The 16,526-nt window shown below is 61.8% G+C and overlaps 1 protein-coding gene across 1 annotated transcript in view; it reads left to right on the plus strand.

The window, feature by feature from the left end:
* ABLIM3 (actin binding LIM protein family member 3) overlaps window positions 1-15,941 on the plus strand; it is a 37,838-nt gene extending 21,897 nt beyond the window's left edge. The window contains exons 4-24 of the mRNA XM_017728057.1: window positions 8-126; window positions 260-372; window positions 2,287-2,413; window positions 2,506-2,599; window positions 5,582-5,669; window positions 6,183-6,241; window positions 6,472-6,543; window positions 6,914-7,069; window positions 7,912-7,941; window positions 8,450-8,579; window positions 9,356-9,454; window positions 10,725-10,775; window positions 11,958-12,092; window positions 12,334-12,398; window positions 12,723-12,870; window positions 13,545-13,574; window positions 13,993-14,051; window positions 14,546-14,606; window positions 14,805-14,812; window positions 15,338-15,418; window positions 15,771-15,941. Coding sequence (XP_017583546.1) covers window positions 8-126; window positions 260-372; window positions 2,287-2,413; window positions 2,506-2,599; window positions 5,582-5,669; window positions 6,183-6,241; window positions 6,472-6,543; window positions 6,914-7,069; window positions 7,912-7,941; window positions 8,450-8,579; window positions 9,356-9,454; window positions 10,725-10,775; window positions 11,958-12,092; window positions 12,334-12,398; window positions 12,723-12,870; window positions 13,545-13,574; window positions 13,993-14,051; window positions 14,546-14,606; window positions 14,805-14,812; window positions 15,338-15,418; window positions 15,771-15,884 — 1,839 coding nt within the window. The 3' untranslated portion in view covers window positions 15,885-15,941. The remainder of the gene's footprint in view (window positions 1-7; window positions 127-259; window positions 373-2,286; window positions 2,414-2,505; window positions 2,600-5,581; window positions 5,670-6,182; window positions 6,242-6,471; window positions 6,544-6,913; window positions 7,070-7,911; window positions 7,942-8,449; window positions 8,580-9,355; window positions 9,455-10,724; window positions 10,776-11,957; window positions 12,093-12,333; window positions 12,399-12,722; window positions 12,871-13,544; window positions 13,575-13,992; window positions 14,052-14,545; window positions 14,607-14,804; window positions 14,813-15,337; window positions 15,419-15,770) is intronic.
* Window positions 15,942-16,526: the final 585 nt, after the last annotated feature.

Raw genomic sequence — 16,526 nt, forward strand, 5'->3', positions numbered from 1 at the left:
ACCCCAGACCGCACCGCTGCTCGCGGCTACCCGCTGTGACAGCTGTGGGGACTTCATCACCGGCGAGGTCATCTCTGCCCTGGGCAGGACCTACCACCCCAAGTGCTTTGTCTGCAGCACCTGCAGGTGAGTGGAGGTTGTCACCAAGGGTTTGTGACCTCCTGGAGAAGCCCTTGCCCGGAGCCCCTGTGCTCCCTGCTGGCCCCAGGGAAGGAGGGAGATGAGCAGCTGACCCCTCCCCACCTCTTCTTGGCCGCAGGAAGCCGTTCCCCATCGGAGACAAGGTCACATTCAGCGGGAAGGACTGCGTCTGCCAGAACTGCTCCCACTCCCTCCTCAGCACCAAGCCCATCAAGATCCACGGGCCCAGCCGTAAGTTGACTGCTGTCCTGGGATGGATGCTAAGAGAGGGACCATGAGCCCCTGGAGAGGGTGACAGGACGGGCTTTGGGGCCACTGTGCAGCCCTGCAGAGCCACGGGTGTCACAGAGGTGTGGGAGGAGGGACGGGGCAGTGCTGCGGCTCCACCCAGGATTGCAGCTCACCGCTGGTTTCGGAACTCCCCCGGCCTGTTTGTGACCTGGGCAGGGTCACCACCCTGGCGGGCGCTGTCTGAGCTCATGGGGACGTTCTGGAGCTGGGTTTGCTCGGAGCAGCAACCCTGGGAATACTCCTGGGACTGTCCCAGCGCTGGCGTTCCTCAGTGTGTCTGCAAGCACTGAAAGGCTTTTCATGCTCATCCCCTGGGGAACCCCTAGGACTCAGCTGGAGCGACGGGCAAGCTCTTTTGGGTGGGTTTGGCCTTGCTTTAGACCCCAGGTTGCGGGGACCTTCCCTTCCTGCCATGCTCAGCAAGCCCTGGAGGTCAGTGCCAAGACCAGAGCCAGGACTCAGTGTCACCCCTGGTCCTTGTCACCCATGGTCCTTGTCACCCATGGTCCTTGTCACCCAGTCACCACGGTGGCACTGCTGGTGGCAGCTCAGGTGCCGATGGGCCCCACTGCGAGCCCCCCAAGCTGCCTCCTTCCCCCCAGCCCTCAATGGAGGGGACGTGGCAGGGTTGGAATGAGCCCAGGGACAGGAATTCCTCCTCCATGGGCTCCCAGAGCTGCCCAGAGCCAGGCTCTGCCTCCCTCCCGCCTTCCTCTCCCTCCCCATCCCCTTCCCGGCCCTGGAGCGGGGTCACCCGAGGACACCATGCCTTATTCATGGCAGCTGCAGGCAGACGGAGCCTGCCCCTCCCGCACGTGTCCCTCGCAGCCCCGGTGGCCCTGGCAGTGCCACCAGCAAGGTGGCAGGGGAGCTGTGCGGGCTGCTGGTGCATTCCATAGGGAAGGCATCTCTGGAAGGAGGATGCCGAGCCTCTCCCTGCAGCCCCAGCCCTGCAGGACCTGAAGCAGGGAACAGATCCTGCTTTTTTCCAGAGGTCAGAAATCTTCTCCCATTGGTCCGGCAGGCAGGCATTTGGCACGGGGCAGCCTGGGAGGGGCCTGTCTGCTCCTGCTTCCCCCTGGCAGGGAGGGGGTTAAGGAAAACCCCCCTCCAGGCAGACCTGCTGCCCAGGGGGAGGTGAGGACAAGGAGGAGCCAAGGTCAGGGGTCCGAGGCCCATGTGCTTCCTGCTCGAAGCCCTGATGGGAGCCAGGGGAAGCAGGGGAGGAAGGGAGGCCGGTAAATAGCGCAGCGGGGCCGGACGTGGCTGCCGGACAGCACAGCCCTTCCTCTGCCGGACACTTCCCACCCTTGGGGACCTGCCAGGGCAGCGTGGCCCCCTCAGCCCATCACAGAATCACAGAATGAACCAGGTTGGAGAAGACCTTTGAGATCATCAAGTCCAACCTGTGACCCAACACCCCCTCATCAATTAAACCACAGCACTGAGAGCCTGTCCAGGGTTTTTTTTAAACACATCCAGGGACGGTGATTCCACAGCCTCCCTGGGCAGAGGATTCCAGTGCCCAATCACTCTTTCTGTGAGGAATTTTTTCCAACTGGCCCTGGCTCAAACTCATCACCCTGAGGGAGACCCCACTCTGTGCCAGCAGTACCTCAGAGGTCCCAGCTGTCCTCCTGGTTCCTGTGCTGGGGACAAGCAGAGGTGACAGATTTCCATAATGAAATGATCCCCACGAGGCTGCCTCAGGAGCAGGGTGTAAGAAAAATCCCTGGAAAAGGCAGGGCGTGAGTGGAGTGCCAGGTCACACAGCCGGGGTGCCTCGGGGTGACCCAGCAGCTGTGGGTGTCCCTGCTGTGCTGCCCTTTCCCACATTCCCTCCTGTCCCCCCAGACTGCGCCGGCTGCAAGGAGGAGATCAAGCAGGGCCAGTCCCTGCTGGCCCTGGAGAAGCAGTGGCACGTCAGCTGCTTCAAGTGCCAAACGTGCGGCATCATCCTCACCGGCGAGTACATCAGCAAGTGAGTGCCACCGCCCCGCGACACTCCCGGGCTGTCCCCGCGGCTGGGCGGGGGGGGGGGGGGCTCACCCCCTCCTCTCCCTCTCTCCCAAGGGATGGCATCCCGTACTGCGAGTCCGACTACCACGCCCAGTTCGGCATCAAGTGCGAGACCTGTGACCGCTACATCAGCGGCCGTGTCCTGGAGGTGAGTCCCGGGGCTGAGCCGCCCCATCGCGGGCTCTGTGACAGGAACATGCCCTGGGGAGCTGTGGGAGGTGCCACCCTCCATCTCTGGGGGCCGTGGCTCGTGCTGCAGCAGCTCCGTCACAGCGTGACCACCTTCTCCAGAGGGTGGGAGAGGGGAAAACAACACCAGACCTTGGATAGCAGAGCTCGGGAAACACCCACAGTGCCCTGGGGGTGCTGGGACACGTCTGGAGGTGTGGGGACATCAGCCCTAAGCAGCCGCTGCCATGCCCGGCTCTGCTGTCCCCAGCACGCTCACCCCAGCCCTCCTCTGAGCGCATCCCCGTGCCGGCAGCCTCCTGTTGCCTTGGAAACGCATCCCGCACTGCTGCCCGCTGCCGAGCCGGGCTGAGGGGCTGCAGCACCCTCCCCGTGGGCAGCGGTGCCCGTGGAGCACCCCTTGGCAGGGCAGAAACCGGAGCAGAGGGTCCCCTTCGCTGGGAGAGGCTTTGCTGGGCAGGAGGAGCTGCTCTGGCAGGGCCCTGGAGGGATGCAGGGACTCCCCAGGGATCCCACCATGGATGCAGGTGGCTGTGGGACACGTTGGGGCTGCACAGCTGCTGAGAGCAGTGAGGGATGGTTTTGGGGAAGGACAGAGAGGTCCATCAGGGCTGGTCCTTCCCATCTCCTGGAACGGATGTGTCCTCTCGTGTTTTCTCTTCTACCCCAGTGCTGGCAAGGAAAAAAAAAGGTGCAGAAAATCCAGTCTGAGGGTAATTTAAAGGCTCAGGACGCACAGACAGGGCAGCCTGGTGTGATTTTTAGATGGCACAGAGAAGCAGCAATGCTGGAATTGTGCTCTGTCACTCCTGAGACCTCCCCTTCACACGGCTGAGCAGGAGGGAAGGGCTCCCACACCTCTGCCAGCCCCAGGTCGCAGCTGCATCCTAAAATCAGAGGTCCCATGGCTCTGCAGGTGCTGTGGGTCTCCAGCCTGTTCCACTCACAGCCCACCAAGGAGTGATCCCCGTCCCTGTTCCTGCCAGGCTGGCTGCCCTGGGAGCTCCAGCCTGTCCAAGGAAGCTGGAACAAATGGCCAGGAGGCTCCCAGCAGCTCTCCCCAGCCTGGGGGGCTGTGTGTCCCTGCTTTCTGCTGACTCCAGGCTCCTGCCGGGAGCACGAGCTCAGCCCTGCAGCAGCTGCCCCAGGCCGGAGCTCACTGGATCAGCAAATCCGAATGGAGCAGGACAAAGCCCTGACATCAACTCCCTGCTGCTGCTCCTCCCCTGGGCAGTCTGAGCCCCGTGCCAGGGTAGAGCATCCTCAGGCACCCACGGGTGTGAGCAGGGTGGTGTCACCCGGTGTGGGAGGGTGGACCTGGGATTCCTGTCATAAAATCGTGGAATGGGTTGGGTTGGAAGGGACCTTAAAGCTCATCTCATTCCAACCCCTCTGCCCACCTTCCACTGTCCCAGGTCGCTCCAAGCCCCGTCCAGCCTGACCTTGGACACTTCCAGGGATGGAAGCCTGAGCTCCCCACCCTCCCTGGGATGTGTTTGCTCCCAGCATTGAACCATCTGTGAATCCAGAGGCTTGAATTGTCCTCTCTGTCAGAGTGTGAAATGGAAAGGGCGCCTTTAAATAATTTTAGGCATTAAGGAGCCTCCTGGTGCTGTCCCAGTAGCCCCCAGGGCATTCCCAACTGCTCCGAGCTGCCCAGCCAGGCTTGGATGATTAATGAGTCTTTAAGGGACCCAAGAGATAACGAGCAGGTCCTTTCCCTCACTGCTCCACCAGTATTCCAGTACAAGCTGGAATAATAACCAGAATGAAAGGAGCAAGGTTTGTGCATGGTTTGGAGGAGTTCTGGGTGTTCAGATGGTGGGTGGCTTTTGGAGAAGGTGTGTGGTGAAATGGAAGTTGGGAATGGGCTGGGACATTCCCAGGGAGCAGCCAGCCTCCCTCCACATGGACTGGTTTGGGTTGGCACAGGGCTGTCCCCTCCCTGCACTGCAAGGAAAGGAAGAGGGGTCCAAACTCTCCAAACTCATCCTCCTGCCCATCCTAAAACCTTCCGCTCATTTTTCACATAAACTGGAGGGACTGGCTGCCATCTGCACCCAAGAACACTGAATTCCAGGTTGATTTTATGGGCAGCCCACGGGCAGGTTCTCAGTTGCAGCAAATTGCCCTCTTTTTTCAGCCCCCTCTACCACAACCCTCTCCTTTAAAAGCAAAAGCCTCGTCTTCCCTCTGCCACCTTCAATTATTCTCCCTCTTCTTTTGGTTTGTTATGGGTGTAAAAAGTTCTTTCGGGTTGAGCTGTGACAGCCCAGATTCCTCCTGCCCTGAGCTGGCTCCCAGTTCCCAGCCCAGCAGAGAGCCCATAACTGGAATGCTGACAGACACTTTGAGGGGAGCAAGCTCCCAATTTCAGCTCTTAGCCCTGTCAAAAGAGCCAGAGGAGCAGCCCAGCTTCCTCTCATCTGGGGAAGAGCCTGTTCCTGGCACTGAAATTGGAGCAGAAGAGGAGAAAAGTTCCTTTAGGGTCAGGAACTGGCAGTGATAGACAGGGAGGTCTTTGGGGTCCCTTTGCTGCTCCCCTGCTGTGACATCCAGGGCCAAATTTGCTGTTTCTGCTCAAATCTGTAGAGAAGGAGCTGATGCAAAGCACGGCTGCAGAGGGCCTTGGCCATTCCCAGAGTGTCAGGGTTGTAGGGACACTGTCCCTGGTGGTTTGGGACCTCCTGGCTCTGCTTGCTGTTGAACATTCCAAGGAGAGCTGAAGGCTCCTGGTCTGACTCGTAGCCCAGCAGGTTGAAAACAGGGATGAAGCCATGTCTGGTTTTCTCCATGGGATATGGAGGTCTCCAAGGCCGCCCCAGACAGTTTGTTCACCGTGTCACTGTCTGCAGCAGCGAGGGCTGGCAGGGTCACCCAGGGACAGGGGCAGGTCCGTGTCCTGCCGTGCTCAGGGGCTGCTCTCTGCTCGCCCGCGCAGGCAGGAGGGAAGCACTACCACCCCACCTGTGCCAGATGTGTGCGCTGCCACCAGATGTTCACAGAGGGAGAGGAGATGTACCTGACAGGTAGGGCTGTGAGCAGCCTGGCTGTGGGGGGTTTGGTTCCTTATGGCACTTGGAGGGGTCTCTTTGTGCAGCAGTGCCAGAGATCCCCCTCTCCACTGCTCCCCAGACCCTGTGCTCTTCCAGAGCCCTGCAAAAATCACTTCTCTCCATGAAATCTTCCCTGCCACTGAACGGGGAACTTTTTGTCTCCCTGCACACCTGGGCACAGTCCAATTTCTGCTCATTCCAACCCAAAGGATGGAGGTGCTGGGATGCCCCAAGCTCAGTGTCACCCCAGTTTAACCAGCAGGAACTGGTTGGGTCACCCAAAATCCACCCAGCTGAGGTTTGGCCACTGCCCTCAGTGCTCCAGAGCTGTTCCATTCCTCATCCTGGACACGCAGTCTCCACTGCCCTGCACGTTCCCGGGGCACTGCTGCAGGTGGCAGGGACGTGGCAGGGGGACCCGGCTGACCCCTGGCAGGGGGGTGACCGTGTGTGGGGCTGAAACACTGTCCCTTTGCTGCCTTGCAGGCTCTGAAGTGTGGCACCCCATCTGCAAGCAGGCAGCCAGAGCAGAGAAGAAGCTGAAGGTAGGCAGCAGGGTGAGGGGCATCCCGAGAGGTGGCATGTCCCAGGTGACACTGTCCCCGGGTCCCTGCTGGGAGTGAACTGCCCAGACCTGGAGTGGCTGCCCACAGGATGATGGGTGGCCGTGGCTGAGGCTGTGAAAGTGAAATTCAGCCCCCAAACCAGCACTTTGCCTGCTCAGGGGTCCCTCCTTGCCATGCACTCACCTGCCCTCACCTCTCTGCCTCCACAGCACAGAAGGACGTCGGAAACCTCAATCTCCCCCCCTGGCTCCAGCATCGGCTCCCCAAACCGTGTCATCTGCGTAAGTCCAGCCCTGCCCCTCGCCCAGGGCCCCAGGGATGGGAACAGCAACTTCCCGTGCTGCTCTTCAGTGGGACAAGCCCAGAATTTGGGGACAGCACAGACAAACCCCCTTGTCCCAGCAGCACGCTGTGCCACCAGTGCCGTGGCACAGCTCAGGAGTGCTCAGAGGGGCACAGTCCTGCCCTCCCAGCTCCTCTGCCCTCCCCACTGCTGCCTCTCAGGCCTCTCCTCTTACCTGTCCCTGCTGCTGGGGTGACAGTGGGCTCTGTCTGCCCTGTGCTGGCTCCACACTGCGTGCTCCAGCCTCCCTTCCCTTCTCTCCTCCTCTTCCTTTCCGCCTCTCTGTCTCCGTCTCTCCCTCTCCCTAGGCTAAAGTGGATAATGAGATCCTTAATTACAAAGACCTGGCAGCTCTTCCCAAGATTAAAGCCATCTATGAAGTGCAGCGTCCTGACCTCATTTCCTACGAGCCCTATCACAGATACACATCGGATGAGACGCTGGAGAGATATAGCTATGGGGAGGTACCGAGTGTCCAGAAACCCCGTGCTGGGATGCACAGGAACGGGGCCCAGTTTGGGGGAGAACAGTGTGGGGCTTTGCTCATCCCAGTGGGAATAGTGCAGGGAGGCAGGAATGGGGCAGGACCTCTCCCAGAGGCTTGGGAGGGTCTGGGGTGGAGGCGAGGTGATGCTGCTGCTGTAGAGTCAGAAAGAAACCAGTGACCTCAGGACATGTGCAAGGACAGACAGCGCTGTGTGAGAGCAGCGATGGACAGGGAATTCACCCATCACCTCTGGAGCAGCTCTGGAGCAGGGCTGCCCTGTTGGGTGCTGGCCCTGCAGCCCGGGAAGGGGCTTGGGCAGTGCATTTCTGGAAGTGTGATGAGGAGATGCTCAGGCAACACACAGCACAGGACTGTCCTACCTGCCCAGCTGGGGCTGCTGGGTGAGTTCAGGGAGCCCATGGAAGAAGGAGGTCTGAGCAGCTCACAGAGATGGTCCTGCAAGAGCACTTGGCAGTAGCATCTCTTACATCCCCACCCCAAGGTTTTGTCATGAGCCTGGAGTCCTGCAGCCCACCCAGGAGCGTGGCCATGGCCCTCTGTGCCCTCCCCCCTCCACAGAAGTCTCTGAGAGGTGGCAACTGCTGATTCCCCCTGCTGGTTCCTCTCCTGGCCAGGAGCTCCTGCCCAGCATCCTGCCCCAGTCCAGCTCCAGCTGTAGCCCCAGTCCCCCTCACTGCCCGGTGACATGGGGAAAATGAGCTGCTGTGGGACCCCAGTCTGTCACTGCTCCTCTTAACCATGTGCTGTCTCTCTCTCTCTCTCTCTTTTCCTCCTCACTTTGCCTCCTGCTGCCTCCAGTCCCTGGGGACCCTCTCCCCGTACTCACAGGTAATGCCCCTGTGGGCACTGGGGGTCTGTCACCTGCTGCTGCCACACGATGTCCCTGTGCCCAGGGGCTCTGCTGATCATCCCCCTGAGCTGTGGCTGCCCCAGGGTGTGGGGTGACAGGGAGGACACTATCCAGGAGGATCCTGTCCTTCAGGCCCCAAAGAGAGCAGGGTGCAAGTCCTCCCTCCCAGAATGGCCCCAGGGTGCAGCTTCTGCCCTGTGGAGGGAGACACCCATAATTGGGAACAAGCACAGGGAAGGGGACAATCTCCAGGCAAAAAACCTCTGGCTGGACACTGTCACCTGGTGCCAAACCCTGGGATTTGCTGCCTGTGCCTTGGCAGGGGGGAGGCAGAGCAGGCTGGGGACCCCTCCAGCCTCAGAGGACACAGAGTGTCACACACAGAGCACAGAGCTTCCCCAGCTGCCCCAGGCATGAGACCCCCATCCGTGGGACACCTCCTGCTCCAGTCTAACCCCAGTCTCTCCACACCTTCCCCACCCCCAGGACATCTTCGAGAGCTTTGACACGCGGCAGAGACGAGCCTCCAGCCCCGGCTACATCGACTCCCCCACCTACAGCCGCCAGGGCATGTCCCCCACCATCCCCAGGTCCCCCCACCATTTCTATCGCTCAGGTGAGGATTTCAGCTGCAACCCCAGGCTGAGCTGAGCTCACAGCACCAAGCGGAGCGAGGATCACAAAAATGTCCCTGGGATTTCTGTGGTTTCTCCTCTGGAAAGGAGGCCTGGGGTGGCCCATGGTGGGAGCAGTGCCCAGCTCTGCACAGCCCCTGGTTCTCCAAACTCTTGCGAGCGGCAAGGAGAGGCCGAGAGGAATTTGCAGCTCAGGCATGAGCTGAGGCTCATGGAGGATGGGGTGGCAGGCAGGTGATCTCCGGCTCTGGTGAAGACCCCTCAGCTGCGTTGGTGGCTCTGGGAGGGGTGTGCAGGCAGCGCTTGTGCCCAGGCAGGTCCTTGCACACGCAGATGCGCATGCACGCACACCCCGGAGCATGGCAGGCGAGCAGAGTGTGCCTGGGCCGTGTCTCCTGTCCTCTGGAGCTGTGCAGGAAGGACTGGAACACTCTGAGGTCGCTGCGAGTCCCGCTGCACCTCAAGGGCTCCTCGCCGTCAGCCTCCGCAACACGCTCGGCTTTCCTGGCAGCGCTGGGGCAGCGCTGCCCCGGGCCGGCCCCGCACTGGGGTTTCCTCTGCATCCCGTCCGCCTCCGGAGATGCGGGAAATCTCCCCCGCTCCATCACTGCCACTCCCGGGCCGCACGTCCCCGTCACACCCCCCTGACACGGGCCGCCCCCGCTGTTCTAACACCGCTGCATTTAACACCCATTTTCTTCTGCCTCTTGTTCTCTCTCTCGGTCACTCACGGCTGCTTCTGCTCGGCCCCGCGTAGGCACCGAGAGCGGGCGCAGCTCCCCCTACTATAGCCAGTTAGATGTGAGGTCCTCCACTCCAACCTCATACCAAGCGCCCAAGCATTTCCACATCCCAGGTAGGCTCCGGAGCGCCCCGCTGCCGGGGGAGCGCCGTGTCCGTGGCATGCCCGCATGTGCCGTCCCCGCTGTGTCGCATGCGTAGCTCCGCCGCCTGCCTAGAGCCAGCTGGCAGCAGGATCTACCCCCGGTAGAGGCCATCCATAAACAGGACCTACGGCTTGAACCCTCCTCCTTCTCCCCCCGTCACCACCCGGAGGTCCCAGAGGCGCCCGGAGTCTGCTTGATCCTTGCGACATCCCTCTTCTTCTTCCTCCTCCCCGCCCTCCCTCCACTCCCCACACGAAGATGAGTCCCCTGGTGAGAGCCTGTGCCCTCCCCTGCCTTCCCCCCAGGACCACCAGCCGGAGCGTGTGTGCCAGAGGCGTTTCCACACCCATCCGCTACAGATGACTATTTTATACTCCCCCTAGGGCCCGCCGCTCCCTCCCCCCAGAGTCTTCTGGGCTTGCCAGATGCTTGCTCCCCTTCTGCAGGGATTGCAGGGGGCCACCAGGTAAGGGCCACCACCCACTGCCGGCCACGCAGAGCCCACGGGGACGGGGACGGAGCGGGCAGCAAGGGAGAGTGGGTTGGGAAGCAGGCAGAGCTGCCCATCACCCCTCAGCGGGGTCAGAACCCCGCACCGTCCACCCAGCTGTTGGCATCTCCCCCTGCCCCAAAAGCGGCGCAGCCTCCCTGACGCATCTCTGATGCCCTGGGACAGCACCGTGAGGACACCCAGAGGCTCCCCCAGCTCCCCTCCCATCCCTGCCAGGGTCCGGCCCCGCTGCCCACCCTGCCCTGCCCTGCCCTGCCGCTCGGTGGTTTATGGATGGCCCCCTCCCTGCTCCGCCTGCTCCAGGCTCCAGCTCGCTTTCCCTCCCGACTCGCTCTTTTCTCTCTCTGCTGCGGAAAGAGGCTTTGGCTGATGTTGGCTCGCCCCAGGTAGCTCGCAGGCGGTTCTTGCAGGTGCTGGCACCCCGAGAACCCGCCGCGGGTGCCTCGCTGCCGGCTGGCAGGCTGTGCCCGCCGCCCCGGTGCATGCTGTCGCTGGGTGCTCACTGCATGTCCTGTCACCGTGGGCAGCCGGGGCCGTGCTCCTGTGCCCGTGCCGCCGGCCCGGAGCCCTCCCGGGGCACTCGCGGGCCCGGAGGCGGTTGTGTGATGGAAATGTGGCGTGGGGGTGGTGGCTCCTGCAGGACCCGTGTCCTGTGCGCTCCCAGCACGCCCACACTGACCTCCCCTTCCCCCTTCTTTCTTCCCTTTCTCTCTCTCTTCTCCCACCAGCCGCTGGCGAGAGTAACATCTACAGGAAGCCCCCCATCTACAAGCGCCACGGTACGGTCTGGCTGCTGTGTCCCTGTCCCCGTGTCACCCCGGGAGGGGACCGGCGTGTTCAGGGGCTGGGTGGGAGGTGGGGCAGGCGCCAAGGTGGGACAGATGGACTCGGGGACAGATGTGGCTTTGGACCACGTCCCTGTTGCGAGGGGTGGCGCAAAGGCTGGTAGTGACACCGGGGGTAGCTGGGGGAGGGGGAGCAGGGTGATGGTGGGGTGGCAGAGGGGACAAGGGAGTCAGAGCAGCCTCAGAAAAGGGATGAAAAAGGCAACTGGCAGTTTCACATGCAGCCCTGGAGAAAAATCACAGCCCATGCTGGGTGGCTGTTCCAGGGTGAAACGGGGATGCCGCAGGATGGGGAGGGTGTTTGGTGGCTCTCGGTGTTTGGTGGCTCGCAGCGGGGCTGGCTTGCACTGTCCCCGCTTGCTTCTGCTCACGGAGGGACAGCAGCTCCCCCTGAGCAGTAACTGTGTCTCCTCTCTCTCCCCGGGCTCTCCCTTCCCTCCTGCCCCACTCCCACTGCCCGCTGCTGCCTGCTCCTGCTGCTGTAAGTACCTGCTGGGTCCCCCGCGCCTGCCGGAGGTGGTGGGGTGGCTCTGCCACCTCCTGTCCCTGGTGCTCCTTTCCCTGTGACTCTCCTGGTGCAGCAGAACTCCCCCCTGGGTTCCCCCATGTGCTGCTGAGGCTCTGCCCCCAGCCTGAGCACTCTGTGTGTCCCTGCCATGAGGACCAAGCCCTGCCAGAGCCCCTCTGCTCCCCCCCCCCGCTGCCTCCTTCCCCTGGCAGAACCCAGAGAGGCCTGTCCCTGCTGGGTCTGAACCTTCCTCTATCCCCTCTCTCACCTCCTGGTGACGGGACAGCACAGGGAGCTTGGTGGCCGTGGTGGGACAGGGATGAGCACGGTGCAGGAGCCAGCACTTGTGGTGCCGTGGGCTCTCAGCCGTTTGGGTCCCTTCCCAGCCACATCAGCGACAGCCCCTGCTTGTCGCTGTCCCCACCGCCTGCCTCAGCAGCCTTGTCTCAAGGAGGTGTCAGCAGCTGGAAGGCTGATTATTCCCAGCTCTGCTCTGTGCTGTCCTGGACACGAATCCCTGGCAGTCACTGGGGAGGGAAGAGGATTTGCCTTCATTTGGGGTGGATCCCTGCAGATCCTCACCTTGGCTCTGCCTGCTCCTTTTGCAGACAACCCCTCCGCAGCCACGAAAAGCAAAACAAGCGAGGACATCGCGCAGTCATCCAAGTACAGCCCTGCCTACTCCCCGGACCCCTACTACCACTCCGAGTCGGAGTACTGGTCCTTCCAAGGCTCACCCAAAGGTAACAAATGCCCCCGGGGTTGGGAGAACGGGAAACACATTCCTGCCTCCAAATTTTCTGGGAGGGAACCCCGCTCTGAGTTGGGTCTGGACACAAAAGTGGGTTGGGCTGAGATACCTGCCAAGGTGACCCCAAAACACGAGTCTCTGGGATCCAATGTCCCCATGCAGTTGGGGACTGTCTCCTCCCTGCCTTGTCCCCACTTCTGTCCCCATCTGACCCCTCACGTGTCTCCTTGCAGCTCCCCGGGCCCGGAGGTTCTCGTCAGGTGGTGAAGAGGATGGGTACGACCGGGGCATGCACAAGGTGAGTGCCAGCCCTGCTGGGCACAGAGCCAGCACCAAACTGTCCCCAGTTGGCTCTGGGGAGGAGGCTCAGCCCAGCTCTGCCACCTGAGAAGGTGCCACCACCATCCCTGCTGCCCTCGGCCGTCTGTCCCCTCCTGGCCACCCCCGGCATGGGCTCTGCGGGAGGGGGAGAGCATCACCTTGCCGAGGCACCCCCACCCCAGCACCTCACCCTCAGGAGATGCCAGGCCCGTGCCAGGGGATGCTGTGCCCGTCCGTGATGTGCCAGAGAGGGCTGGGCAGGGAAAGGAAGAGTGCAAGGTGGCTTTTCCCCTCCTGCCAGATCCAGAGTGGCATCGGGAGGCTGATCCTGAGGGAGGAGATGAAGGCTCGCTCCAACTCCTACGCAGACCCCTGGACACCCCCTCGCAGCTCAGCCAGCAGCAGAGAGGCCCTGCACACCGTGGGCTACGAGGGCTCCCTCAACGGCTGTAAGGCTGTCCCTGTCCATCCCTCTGTCCCACCCCACACAGCCACAGCCCCTCGGGAATTTTATGGGGTGGAGAGGGAAGATCAGGACAAGGGAAGGGGTGATGAGAGGTCCTGGGCATGGAGCTGGGCTCAGGAGGGCCTTTTCCTCTCTGGAGGGCTCCATCCATTCCCTGTGCCCCAGCTGGGATGGGGCATTGCCCGGTGGGTGTCTGGGCAGCCTGGAAGCGCCGTATGGAGTGGCTGAAGGATCCCTTGGGAATGTGGCAGCACAGCCACGCCAGGCTTGCTGTGACCTGTTTTGGGCCCTCCTGGCACCCCAGACCTGCTGAGCAGCCCCAGGGCTGCCTCGCTGGCATTGCTCCTGTCACAGAGCCCCCAGGGCACCCAGCCCTGTCCTTGGGGCCACGGGGGGGCTGGGGGGCACTTCAGAGCCTGGCAGCACAGGTGGCCCTGTCCATTCCATGCTCTCCTTCCTCATGGCACATCTGCCCTCACCGAGCTGTTTGGGGATGCTCAGGGAGCCCCTCCGAGGGCTGAGGGCTGGGAATGGGCAGTTCTGAGGACTGAGGGCTACTGGGAGCCCCAAGGAGGATCTGTGGGGCTGGGAACAGGCAGTTCTGCATGGCATGGGGTGCTTGGCCCTTCCTGACAGCTGGCTCTGCTCTCCTTGCAGCTCCCCGAACCCACTACCTGGCTGACAGCGGTGAGTGCGTGAGCTGGGCCCTCCCCAGCTGCTCCCCCGAGCCCGGGGGTCCAGAGCCCGAGCTGGGGGAGGTACTGGGACCAGGGAAGGGAGAAGGGAAACGAAGAAGGAGCCGTTGAAAGCCTGGGATAGGATAGAGCTGAACCAGGGCAGAGAGGATGAGTCGGGGAAACTGAGAGAGGAGAATGCGTTGCTCTGAAGGGTGAGGTGGGAGGGCTGCCACAGGAAAGGGATTTTGGGGAGAGGAGTATCAGCACGGGAGGAAGCCAGGCTGGAAATGAGCCGGAGGTGGAAGGAGACAGAGCTGGGTGACTGGAGCTGGGAGCACAGAGGTCGAGAGTGGCCCAGTGGGGGCTGTCCCGGGGGGGGAGGGTCCTTCCTGCTTCTTCCCTGATGCCCCTTGGTGGCTTCTTTGCAGATCCCCTCATTTCTAAGTCGGCCTCCCTCCCTGCCTACAGGAGGAATGGGCTGCACAGGGTGAGTGCCTCCTGCTGCTGCCAGGCATTCCTCATTCTCCCAGGCATTCCTCGTTCTCCCAGGCTCCTCCATGTCCCTAGTGCTCCCTTTCCATGACTGGGATGTCCTCCCCCTTCTCTGCATCCCTGCTTTCACTGTTGTGCCAGTCCAAAATGACGCTTATTGGGGTCCAAAGTGCCCTGTCCAGGCAGCGCCTGCCCTGAAACTCCCACAGGGCGATTTTCAGAGGGGTGCTGGTGTTGCTTTCCAGCAAGCACACTTTAAATAATAAATAAATAAAGCTTTGCTTTATATCCTGGGCCCGGGATTGCTTGGGATCAGGAGTTCTGCTCCTGCCTCCGTGTGACCTGGGCTTGTCACTTCACCTCCTCGTGTCCCAGTTTCCCTGCTGGTGGGTGGGGACCTTGGTGTCCTCCCCTGGGGACCCGGGAGGAGCCGCTCAGTGTCTGGAGGAGCCTCCCCCTCACTCCTCCCTCTCTCCATCCCTCCCGCAGCCTCCCAGCGCGGAGCTTTTCCACTACGACAGCACCAATGCCGTCAACTGGGGGATGCGAGGTAAGGGGGGGCTGGGGACCCTGCAGGCATCCCGGGGGCGATGCTGTGGGGCTGCCAACCTCCCGCAGGCAGCTCTGGAAAGGGGGGGGCTGGAGGGAGAATGGGGGGGATCCGGGCGGGGTCTCCGCAGCCTGTGGGGGAGGGTGGTGACAGCAGAGGGGACAGCGTGGCTCATGTCTCGCTTCTCTCTCTCCCCAGAGTACAAGGTAAGACCCTTCTGCTGCAAGGAGCGGCCTCCAGCCAGAGGTGGGAGTCCCAGGGATGTGTCCTTGTGTCCCCAGGCTCCTCAGGGGGAAGCTTTACCCTCTGCCTGCAGGCCCTGCACTCATCCCCTTCCATCCTTCACCTGACATCCTCCTCATCCCGGGACTGTGGGGGTCAGAGCAGAGTCCCCTCCCCTCCTGCCAGGTCCCAAGTGCTTGGCTGAGCAGGATTGTCCCTCAGGTGAGGAACAGAGCAGGGGGGTTGTGCTGGTGCTTTGCTGCTCACGCTCGTGCCTGGGTCGTTCCTGGTGTGGCAGAGTGAGCAGGTTGTTCCAGAGCCACCACGGAGATTCAGGGTGGATCAGAGTCACCCTGAGAGCAATTCCCACCTCTCTGTGTCCCACCCACAGCCCTGGAGTCAGCTGTGCCACCCAAACCCTGTTAAATACAGCAGGAGGCTTTGCCCTCGTCCCCAAGTGCGCCCCAGGTGTCTCGTGGCTGCCCCATGGTCTCCCTGTCCCCATGCAGATTTACCCCTACGAGCTGCTCCTGGTGAAGACGAGGGGGAGGAACCAGCTGCCCAAAGATGTGGACAGGACTCGGTTAGAGGTGAGAAGAGCCTTTTCCACTGGGGACAATCTCCTCAGGGCACAGAGGCACCTGATCCCGCAGGGTGGCCCTGGCAGGCAGCTTGTGGGGCTTGTGGCCGTGTGAGGAGCATCTCCACGTCTGCCCAGGAGCACACGAGTGTCAGGGCACTGTCACAGTGCTCCTGCTGCTCCCCTGGCCGGGCAGAGCTGTCCCCTGTGCCGTTGGCAGGGGCAGGAGGGAGGCAGTTCCCGAGGGAGCAGTGCTGGGGGTTGTGTCACCCCACTGTCCCAGCAGGCAGGGGATGCCCTCAGACCCCCAGCTTGGCCCTGGAAGGTGCCCAGCTCTGGCCCAGCCTCCCATGTCTCCTCAGAGGCACCTGTCCCAGGAGGAATTCTACCAGATCTTCGGGATGACCATGGCCGAGTTCGACCGCCTGGCGCTGTGGAAGAGGAACGAGCTGAAGAAGCAGGCCCGGCTGTTTTAAACGCAGTGCACTATAAATATATACATACCTATAAATATATACATAGAGAGATCTCTATATGGCAGCTCTGTATGATTCTCGGGGCTGTACGGGGCACAGGGGCCCTCTCTGCACCCCTGAGAGTGAATTGGAGTCTCGCAGATCGTTGGATGCTCTGTGTTTCCTTTCCTTCTCCTGATTGCTGTATCGATTCCTGGGTTCTCCCCAGACTTGGTGTCTGTCACTGCTGCCCCACAGGGACACAAGGGCAGGGGGAGGATTTTCCTGCTGCAGCCACGGTGCCTGAGGCAGGCAGAGAGCAGGGTTTGGGATGGGAGGTGGGATAGGGGTGTCCCATCACCTTCTGCTCAGCTGGGCTGTGGATTAGGGGTGGAAAAGGCACTGGGCACAATGGCAGGAAAGCGGGATCTCACTGCAGGCTCCTTAAATCCCTCCCTGCCTTTACATGGCCAGGACTGGGGCACTTGAGGATCTGAAATGCAGAGCTTGGGGCAGCGGACAGAAGTGGTGGGGCCAAGGTGAGACCTGAGCCCCAATCTCTCCTGGCCTGGTGACTTTCCCTGCAAACCCTGGGGTGCTCCAGAGACAGTTTATCCTCCCAGGGTGCTGGAACAGCCACTTTCCATCCACAAACCCAGCCCT

Source organism: Corvus brachyrhynchos, unplaced genomic scaffold, assembly GCF_000691975.1.
Source record: "Corvus brachyrhynchos isolate BGI_N302 unplaced genomic scaffold, ASM69197v1 scaffold21, whole genome shotgun sequence".
Taxonomy (NCBI): Eukaryota; Metazoa; Chordata; class Aves; order Passeriformes; family Corvidae; genus Corvus; species Corvus brachyrhynchos.